This window comes from Prunus persica, chromosome G4 (assembly GCF_000346465.2).
Source record: "Prunus persica cultivar Lovell chromosome G4, Prunus_persica_NCBIv2, whole genome shotgun sequence".
In the NCBI taxonomy this organism is placed as follows: domain Eukaryota; kingdom Viridiplantae; phylum Streptophyta; class Magnoliopsida; order Rosales; family Rosaceae; genus Prunus; species Prunus persica.
Window position 1 is genome coordinate 9,443,189 of NC_034012.1, and position 11,237 is coordinate 9,454,425.

At 42.9% G+C, this 11,237-nt stretch overlaps 1 protein-coding gene and 1 pseudogene across 1 annotated transcript; one reads left to right on the forward strand and one right to left on the reverse strand.

Moving 5' to 3' along the window:
- LOC18779517 lies at positions 326-2,575 on the reverse strand (annotated as a pseudogene).
- Positions 3,383-4,309, forward strand: LOC109948600. The gene has a single exon (XM_020562244.1). The coding sequence runs from the start codon at positions 3,383-3,385 to the stop codon at positions 4,307-4,309; it is 927 nt and encodes a 308-aa protein (XP_020417833.1).

Consider the following 11,237-nt stretch of genomic DNA (forward strand, 5'->3'; position numbering starts at 1 on the left):
CAGCCCCAAAGCTCCTTTGTCTGCTTTATTTCGTGGGCGCTTCTTCTAATTGCAGGAAGAATCGGTGGTATTTTAGAGAGAACATCGACGGTACGACCGTACGAGGGGAATGGCATTGGGGTATTAATCTGTTTTCTTTTGTTCTTGTTTCCGAGCAGGCTCTATGGCCAAAACCAGATGATCAGTTTTTTCTAGTTGTATTTTTTGCTTACAAAAGGAAGACATTATTATAAGAACAAACTGTGCATTATTACATCAGGACAGGAACACACAAGAACCGATAAAAAAGACTGAAGATGTGAAATCAAATGAAGTACAATAATATCTAGCCTCTGAGCTTTCTCTTCATCCTGTTCATGGACACTGTCATCATCACATAGACCCTATCTTGTATATTGTTTGTGAATCGAAAATATGCATGTCTCCACGTTCTCTTAATAATTAAAGAACCACACACTCCCCAAAATCCTACAATGAAGCCTAGCACAACAGAAATATAAAACCATGGCAGTTGGTGACCACTGTCCACATCGTGGTTGTTCTTCTTATCTGCTGCATCAATGCCGTTGATTGGCCTGCACTCATTCGGAACTGGGGCTCCACAAAGTTTTGGATTCCCCTCAAATGCAGAAGCATTGAGGCTTTGGAGCTGAGTGCTTGTTGGTATTGGTCCTATGAGATCATTGTACGAGACATTAAGGGCATGCAAGAAATGCAGGCTAGCCAATGGGGATGGGATGTTTCCAGACAAAGCATTCCTGGACAGATCCAAGGCTTCTAAGTTTTGTAGGTTGGATATTTGGGTTGGAATGTTTCCAGAGAAGTTGTTGCTGCTAAGATTCAACGTGTGAAGAAGCATCAATTGGCCGATCTCAGTAGGTATGCTACCATTCATGTTATTGTTAGATACGTCAATCATTGGTGGAAGAAAAGACACTACGTGCTGTAAAAAAGATGGCCATGGATTTTCTCTGACAGTGGAGATGGCAGGCAATTCAAATTCATAATGGTCATCTACCTGAGATTCAGGAAGTTGATATACCAAACTTGGTAGCCTGCAGAGTTGCTTGGGATATTCACCTGAAATAAGGTTGTTATGCAATCTCATATGAAAGAGTCTTGGAAGAGTCCCCAACCAACTAGGAATTGACCCCGTGATTCTGTTACTGTCCAAAGTCAAGATCTGGAGATTATTGAGCTTTGATAACCATATAGGTATTGGACCGGTGATCCCACACCTACTCAAACCTAAAACTCGAAGATTTTGGAATCCATCATGATCAACCATGCCATTATCATCTAGGTTTGCCTCACTGATAAAGGAACCCGAAAGGCAGAGCGTTCGAAGAGTTTTGCAACGCATTAATATCTTGATTGCCCCAGCTAAATTGGTCAATCTGATTTCAGCAAGCGAGAGGAAGGACAAGGATTTCAATGAAAGAATCTCAGGATGTATCTGTCCTTGTAGATTATTGTCCCTTAATCGAATTGCTTGTAGGGACCGACATGAGTAAAGGCCTGTTGGCAAGTTACCAATGAAATTATTCCCAAATAGGTCAAGTTTACTTAATTGACTGAGTGTGGAGAAATTAAGAGTGTAGATATCCCCTCCCAAGTTGTTGGCTGCCAGACGCACTTCTATAAGATTTGTGCAGTTCATCAAAGATGGGGGCAAAGAACCTCGGAGATTGTTGAAATCAAGGATTATGTGGCTCAACTTGGACAGCTTCCCTAACTGGAGAGGGAGCACACCACTCAATTGATTAAAGGAGAGGTCAAGGATTGCCAAGTTGGTGAGGTTGGCAATTCTGTCACTTATTGCTCCATATAATGAGTTGAAATGTAATGCAATTTCTTCAAGTTCGATTGCATTGTAGATATCTTCCGGAAGTAATCCTGTGATGTTATTGTGATGAGCACGAAAAACCTGCAGTTTAGAACAGTCCCCTAATCCTGGCAAAATGATGCCACTAAAATTATTGGAGGAAACATCCAAATGCCTTATTAAAGGAGAAGAATGTTGGAGACAAATACAGGATGGGATAGACCCTGAGAAGGCATTATTGCTAGCATTGAAACTAGTCAAATGCCAAGCTCTATTGAAGAATGTGGGAGGAATTGCACCATGCAGGTGATTGCTAGACAAATCCACTGTTAGGATGTTGCTGGAAGGTAAAGAAGATGGTAGCTTTCCGGAAAGAAGGTTGTGGCTCAAATCAAGGACCTCAAGACTTTTCAAGGATAAGAAGAGTTCAGTTGGAACAAGTGAGCCATAAAGTGAGTTGTGGGAAAGATTGATGTGGGTAAGATGTGTGAGATTTGCAAGTAATGCGGGCTTAAAACCTCCCTTGATCCCTTTGGAGGGCAGGATCAAATGGGTGACCCAACCATCCTGATTACAGCTGATGCCGCTCTAATGGCAGCAGTTAATGGAAGAACTCCAATTAAATGGAGGAGAAGAGAGAGTGTGGGCGAAGGAGGCCAGGAGAGAGCTGCGTTCAGTTTGGCTACATGCACGAACATTTGGAAATATAATGGAAGAGAATAGGAGGACGAGGAGGAAGACAAGAGCCATTGGGTTACTAGAAGGCTACACTACCGTGCATGTTAGGTTTAGATTGTTAACAGCAGGCTACAGTATTATACTTTATTCGCAAGACAGCATTATTTAAGGATTTGGAAAATTTGTGGGTTCTAACAAATTTCTCGGTGGGTTCTAACAAATTTCTCAGGTTTTGCGGCCTGCTAAAGACATAAGATCACTATCTTGATTAAATGTGTCAATGTGAAAAGGGGAGTTCGCACTATCAAATTGAAAGTTCATGGGAAGAGGAAGTCGATTCCCAATTGAAGAATGAGAAATTTTGGCTGGGCGTTGTATTGGGAGAAGCGGCTGTATGAATGGGGTTCTCCGTTTTGGTTTTGTCGACAGCCCCTCCTCTTTTGCTTCTATTGGCTGCTTCTGAGAAAAGAACATGTTGAAGTATAAATTGTTTCAGGCTTTTGGATTGTTAGTTAGCCAGGTGTATGGCTCATATGCCATCACATATTGTTGGACTAACATGTCTAGATTCATGCCAAGTGTACAGCTCACAGGCTGGTACAAATGTATTAGCTGAGTCATTTTTGTACTAGCTACAATATATATATATATTGAAAGTAGAATGAGATCACACAGTGTGTGTGTGCATGATAACAATCATTGCCTAACAGACTCTCTCTCTCTTTTCTCTCTAAATCGTTTCCTCATATACTTTCTGTGCAAGAACACTCAGCAATATACAGAAACTCCAACATGGTATCGAGAGTCCAGGTTACGATCTGAGACTGGGCGTAGTGAAATTACAGCAATCCAGCTGAGGAGAGCTCTATCTAGTCTCACATGGCTGGATCTAGCATGGGTGAGCTTCGTGCTCCCATCTTCAATGGAAGTAACTACGATTTCTGGAGAATAAAGATGTGCACAATCTTCAAATCTCACAAGCTGTGGGATATGGTTGAGAATGGATATGAGCAATCTGTTAAGAAGGAAGAAGGAGAAGCTCTGACTACAGCTCAAAAGCTTGCTCTGGAGGAGAATGTTGCAAAGGATGCTAAGGCTTTGGGACTAATCCAAGGTGCAGTTTCTGACGACATTTTTCCCAGGATTGCACTGAAAGAGTCGGCTAAGGAAGCATGGGAGATCCTGCAACAAGAGTTCAGGGGTGATAAGAAGGTGAGATCTGTGAAACTTCAAGCTCTTAGAAGAGAATTTGAATACACTCGTATGCATGATGATGAATCATTATCTGGATATGTCACTAAACTACTTGAGCTAGTAAATCAAATGAAGGCTTATGGTGAAGAGTTAACTGACCAAAGAATTGTACAGAAACTCTTGATTAGTTTATCTAGAGAATATGATTCTATTGCTGAAGTTATAGAGGAAACAAAGGATACAGAATCTATTGGGGTTCAAGAGGTTATAGGCTCTTTAAAATCTCATGAACAACGGCTGCAAAGGCATAATGAGAGAGTGACTGAGAAGGCATTCTATAGTCTGAATGTGAGTTCTAAAGATCAATCAAACACAGGGCAAGCAGGGAGTTTCAAGTCTAAAAAGAATTGGAAATCTCAGAAAGGGAAGAAGTGGGACTCAAAGTCTGAAAATAATTCCAAGAAGGACAGTCAGACTGAGGGCGGAAAGGTTCCTTGCAAAACCTGTGACAAGCTGCATTATGGTGTCTGTTGGTTCAAAGGTAAACCAAAATGTTACAAATGCGAGAAGTTTGGGCATATAGCCAAGGAATGCAAAGGAAAATCAGATTAAGCTGCCAACTATGCATCACACAAAGAAGAAGAAGGTATCATGTTCTATGCCTGTCATGCTGCTGAAGTAGTGAAAAATAATTGTGTGTGGTATGTGGACAGTGCATGCAGCAACCATATGACTTCACATGCATCTCTCCTAGTCAATATTGATACTAAGGTCACTGCAAAAGTGAAAATGGGCACAGGAGACTTAGTGCAAGCAACTGGTAAAGGCACTTTGGTGATTGACACTAAAGCTGGGCCTAGATATATCAAAGAGGTTATGTTTGTACCAGGATTGGATGAAAACTTACTTAGTGTAGGTCAAACGGTAGAGCATGGCTACTATCTGGTTTTTGGCAATTCAATGGTTGAGATATTTGATGACAAGTCAATGGAAAATTTGGTGGCAAAGGTTTCCATGACTGGAAATAGATGTTTTCCACTCTCACTAAAATATGCAAACTCTGTGGCTATGAAAGCGACAGTTGAAGAATCCACTTGGTATTGGCATAGGAGGTTCGGTCATTTGAATATGCAGAGTTTGAAGTTGTTACAACAACAGGAGCTAGTCTATGGATTGCCTGAAATTGGCAATGCAGACAGAATTTGTCAAGACTGTGCAATTGGAAAATCTCACAGGGAGGTTTTTGGTAAAGAGAAAGCTTGGAGAGCAAGTGTACCTCTGCAACTGGTTCACTCAGATGTCTGTGGGCCAATGCAGACTACAACAATAGGTGGAAACAAATACTTCTTGACCTTCATTGATGACTGCACTAGAATGTGCTGGGTGTATCTCATGCACTTTAAGTCAGAAGTGTTTAATATTTTCAAGAAATTTAAGGCTATGGTGGAATTACAAAGCGGGTACAAAATCAAGAAACTTAGAAGTGACAGAGGTCGAGAATATACTTCCACTGAATTTCTGCAGTTTTGTGAAGAAATTGGTTTAGAAAGGCAACTAACTGTGGCCTATTCACCTCAGCAAAACGGAGTTGCTGAGAGAAAGAACAGGACCATTATAGAAATGAGCAAGACAATGCTGAAAGAAAAGAAACTACCATATAAATTATGGGGAGAGGCAGTGAATACAGCTGTCTATATTCAGAATAGATGTCCCACAAAAGCTTTAGATAATGTCACTCCTTTTGAAGCTTTTAGTGGAAGAAAGCCTGGAGTTAAGCACTTGAGAGTGTTTGGTTCTGCTTGTTTCTGCCATGTGCCTAGTCAGTTGAGATCTAAGCTGGAGGATGCAGCTGAAAAATGCATTTTTGTTGGCTATGGCAAATGTGAAAAGGGGTACAGAGTGTACAATTTGCAAACCAACAAGGACACTACATCTAGAAGTGTGATCTTTGATGAGAACTCATTATGGGATTGGGATAAACACACTGTTGATTCTATCATAGTTCCAATGAGGCTTGAAGATACTCCCGGAAGCTCTGAAGAGGAATATGAAGAAACAATGATAGACAACATCTCTAGCCAAATTCAGGTGACTACAGCTGCTCCTAATGTTGATTCACCAAGTGATTCTCCAAGTTCTACACCTGTGAAGCTTAGAGACATCACTGAGATCTATGCTAGATGCAACATGAGCATCATTGAGCCAGAGAATTTTGCAGAAGCCTCAAAGGATAAAGCTTGGCAAAAGGAAATGGAAATAGAAATGGAGATGATTGAGAAGAATGAGACTTGGGAACTGGTTGATAGACCAAGTAATAAACCTGTGATTGGTGTGAAATGATTGTATAAAACCAAATTGAATGGCTCAATCTAGAAGCATAAAGCTAGGTTGGTGGTCAAAGGCTATGCACAAAAGCCTGGAATTGACTTCAATGAGACTTTTGCTCCTGTGGCCAGACTTGACACAATTAGAACTCTCATAGCTTTGGCAGCTCAAAAGGGGTGGAAACTATACCAATTAGATGTCAAGTCTGCATTCCTAAATGGTGTACTTAAGGAGGAAGTTTATGTAGAACAACCGGATGGATTTGTGACTACAAACTATGAAGACAAGGTGTACAAATTGAAGAAAGCCTTGTATGGTTTAAAACAGGCTCCAAGAGCCTGGTATGAGGAAATCAATGCCTATCTCATTAGCTGTGGTTATATCAGAAGCACAAGCGAGGCTACATTGTACTGCAAGACTAAAGAAGCCTCTGGAACTCTAACAGTCTCAATCTATGTTGATGACATAGTATATGAAAGGACTCGCCCCGAATTTTTCAAAACCCGAGGCGAACCCTTTGGAATTCTCGACATCATCCCGATGCCAGGCCCACTTACTAAAGACCGAGACTTCCTGCCGAATTTCGGCAGAGTCTCCCCTATAAATTGGACATTTCTCAAAATTACAACCTGCATAAAAACGCATTTAATATCCACAACTGGCAGCATGCACAATATAATTTCATGCAATTCACATAAACGGCCTTCGGCCTTCCTAAAATTCTCAACTACCAAGAATGCTAGCAAATCAATTCACATTTTCACCTCAATTTCAGGACCAACAACAAGGTCCGAACCAATCTCTATATGACTAACATTTAGTCTGCGGCTGCACCTAATAACCTTAGGCTGCCTACGTACCCTCCTTGAGGGATCAAGCCACACGTAGTTCTTCCCTAAATCCCAATTCCATACTTAGGCGATACCTTATTTCATTTCTCTGTATCTCACATAATCTCCCCATACGCCGGTACAACCAACGCCACGTATGGGGCCTGTCAACACGCCAGATAACCTACGCCACGTGCAACCATGCCATACTATCATAATATCTCCCTATACGCCGGTACAACCAACGCCACGTATAGGGCCTGTCTCAACGCCGGATAACCTACGCCACGCGAGACCTGCACATCTGTTTGGGCCCAAATTCGGCACACCCAAAACCAAGAGACAAGCCCATGATAAAAATGCCTGCCCAGCCCAAAGACTTGAAGAAAATAAAAATAGGATCCAGACAGATTGGGTTTCACACCAAGAATGTTGAAAACGAAGCTTCAGCCCAAAGAAAGGCCCAAAAAGGAAACTGATGGGCTTCAAAAGATCAGCCCATGAATTATTGAATTAAGTTCAGACCCAAGGGGATATTAGACACGCCCACGTGATTGTCTCAATATTGAAGAATCAGCATTTCCAACTAAAGTTTAAAATATAAAGGGGACATTTCTAAAACACTGCCGACAAGAAGATCAAAAACCCAGCTGTGTTCGAGATTTTACTCCGAGTCAATATACCATCTCCCAAGGAATTCACAGGCCACGCTTCCTAAGCTAAAGCAGAAAAAAGGAAACTGTTCAAAGAAATACAAAAGGAAAGAACCAAACCGCCATAAAAAGCCCACACAGACAATGACATCGATCGAATTAGAGAGGTTCCACCCAGGAAACCAGGGAAGAGACTGCTTTAGGAGGTGACTGCGTGGAGTTTGTCTGCCATGACTGATAAAGATCTTTTACTTTACGTTGTAAAGAGATCTTTTGTGCCGCCCATTATTTTAAACATCACAGGTCTCTTATAAAAGACGAAGGCAGGCATCAACACAAGGGATCAACACAACAACATCAAAAAAACATACACTCAAACTCATCAAACAAATGAGAAAACAGCTTTAGATCAGAACTCCAAAGTTCAGACTTAGAAAATAAGTCTTCTGAAAACGAGATCCCTCTCGTTACAAATTTGGTTCAGCAAAAGCCAAGACAAACACAGTTTGAGTTTTCACAAAATATGAAAACCTCAACAAATTTTACAGCATAGTTCCAGCCTGCTAAATTCTCGAGAATAGCCACTTCTGTCCCTTCAAACTAAAGAAGTCGCAGTTCTGCCCGTTCAAAAAGTCTCCCAAGGCTTGAAGTAGATTGAAGCTCTGCCAAAATCGAACTTTGGTATCGATTTACAGCTGAAGCCAAGAAGCTAAAGTTGTGGACAGTACAGTCCAGCATAGACGTGACCAGTCCAGCCCGGATCAGAAGTTTCTACCCAGGCAGAAATGGGATTTCAGCCATCCTGTTTGCCTTTCTAGAGTTGATTTCTCCCTGTTTAATTTTGTAAAAGTCAGTTCTGCCTGAAACAGTGCTTTATTATTATCTATTCTGGCCAGAACAACCATTTTGATACTGAGATAAATTGTGAAAGTCCTCACCAGTCTGAGGCAAGAAAAGAACTTACTTGGGAGATATTCCTCACCCAAATTCACAATCGTTTGTTTTAGAAGTCAGTAACTTGAGGCGCAAGTTATCCACTCTAAAAATAAGTCTGCTAGAATTTACATTGCTAGCAGTGGCACGCTCGCACACCAAAGAAAGCTGACCTGTCGACCAACTAGTGGTCTCCAAGTCAATGGGGAACTTCGCCCTTCCACCTCAAGAGTGGAACGCGCAAAACGGGTGAACAATTTGGCACGCCCAGTGGGACTTCTCAGTATACATATTCTGACGGAATCAGTCACAGATTTACAAAAAACGGGAAGATCTAGTCAGAACCCACACCAGATATGGAGAAAAACAAGATGGTTCTTAGGGAAGGCCTCGAGTCAGAAGAAAGTGATGCTAGGCATTCTGCCCACGGCAGTACAGGAAGTAGACGTTCCAGGACTGGCTCCAAAAGGATGGATCAAATGCAGGAGTCAGTACTCCGGCAAGAGATCACAGTACAAAGGAACCAGGACACTCTCAATAACATGACAGCCATGATGCAATGGCAGGTAAACAGACAATTCCGGAAGGACCGAGAATCCGCCTTGGCCAGAACTCCAAACCCAGATCCTGTAATCCAGCAGTTGGATCTCCCTTATGGCCCTCCGCCAGGACTAATATGGCCATACCAGGAAAATCCCCTAATTGCACAGATGGCTGCAGTGCCAGACCACAGAGAAATTCAGGCTGGACCGAGGGAAAGAGCCCTTCCTAATCAAGAGTATGAGGCCCCAGCCCAACCAGACAACCTGGCACTGGCTCAGAACCAGCCAGAACCTCAGCCCATTCCACATCATGCGCCCCCGCTTGATCAACCTCTGGCACTTCTGCCTGAGCCACCGGCAGTATTACCATATAGACCCAGAAGGATGGACCCTAATCCATTCCCTCCACTTGCAAGAGGGAGGAGAGGCCGAGGAGGGAACAACCTTTTGGCTAATCATGACAGGAATAGACAGGGGGCAAACTGGAGGAATCATCCAGAAGTCGAAGAGCAGGAAGAACACAGGGAGGAAGTTCCACCCAGACCACTCAGGGCAGAACCCAGGTTTGATTACGTTCAGCCAGAACAGGGACAAAATTTTCCCCCAGCCAATGCTTTAAATGACGTAGGGGCGTTACGAAGAATGGTCAGAGAGATCATGGAACCCGAGGCTAGAAGAGGGGAAAGGCCTACTTACAGAAAGCCATACCCAGCCTACATCGATCAAATACCATTGTCTCCAGGTTTCAAAGTGCCAAACTTCACTTTGTTCAACGGGGAAGACCCCCATGCTTCCTCAGTCGAACATATAGGCAGGTTCTCCGTCCAATGCATAGCTATAGAAAACAACCCTCTGCTGAAATTAAGGCTTTTCGGCAACTCTCTCTCTGGGCAAGCTTTTACCTGGTACACCAGCCTGCCAGCTAACTCTGTTCAAACCTGGGAACAGATGGAAAATGTCTTCCATGACTACTATTACAGGATTCAGCCAGAAGTCACCATCAGTGATCTAGCTGCCCTCAAGCAGAGTGAAGATGAACCGGCGCAAGATTTTATAACCAGGTTCAGAAGGCTCAAGATGAAGTGCCGAATCCCAATGGAAGAAAGACACTTCATCCAGATGGCCCAAGCTGCCCTTAAAATCTCCCTCAGGAAGAGGTTCGACGGGATATTATTCGGAGATCTGGCAGAACTGGCTGATAAGGCATCCAAATATGAAGAGCTACTCAGGGAAGAGCAGCAAAGGAGGAACTCCTCCAAAGGAACATACTATAAAACCCCTTCCTCTTCAGTCCACCTGATCGAGGTGGAATCACAAGAAGATACAGAGGAATCAGAGGAGAAAGAGGTTTTAGTGGCAGAAATGGCAAAACTAAAACATCCCATTAGTTGCAAGGCCCTCACAAAGCCACCTAAAGACCAAAAGCCGCCACCATTCACAGGAGGATTCGTTCCAAGCAAATCAACACAAAACAAGGTTTACTCCTTTGATTTAACCAAGGTCGATGCCTTGTTCGACGAAATGCTACTACAGAAGGCAATAGAAACGCCTCACAGGATACCGAAGCCAGAAGAACTCAAGGGCAGACAGTATTGCAGGTGGCACAACTCTTGGAATCATTCTACCAGTAGTTGTGTTGTTTTCAGGGACGTGATACAAGAAGAAATAACAGCAGGAAGGCTAAAACTGGCAGAAAAACCACCATTGGTCATAACGGATCCTTTTCCTCAACCTCAAGCCAATATGGTCAACTTAAATTGGCCAGAACAGAGGAAAACCCAGCCAATCACGGATGCCGGTTGCAGCAGAGGCAGAAGTATCATAAGAGAGACCAGTCAAATACCAAGAGCGACCATCTCGGCTGGGGTAGTACTATGCAGTAGGTGCAAATGTGAAACAGAACTAGAGGTGGTTCTAGACAAACAAAATCAACCCACACCTAGTGTCTTTGACAGGATTGGAATCTCATCCCAAGATAAAACAAGGCAGAAGAGCTGTCTTAAACCTACACAGTACAGCGAGAGGAAGATGGAGCAGCCCAGAAAGAAAATACCAGTCAAGGCACCCAGGAACGAAAAATCCTTGGCAACAATCATAGAAGGAAGATGGTATTCCGTAGGAAGAAGTGGTAGACCGACTCTGGAGCTGACCAGAACTCAGAAAAGGAGAATCCAGAGGCAATACTGTACATATCTTAAGAGCCAGGATAATGCGCAGGTGCGTTAACAACCCAGTTCTGCCAGGAAAGGAAGAAATC

Coding starts and splice junctions, on each gene's coding strand:
- LOC109948600 (XM_020562244.1), top strand. CDS start 3,383: ATGGCTGGATCTAGCATGGGTGAGCTTCGTGCTCCCATCTTCAATGGA.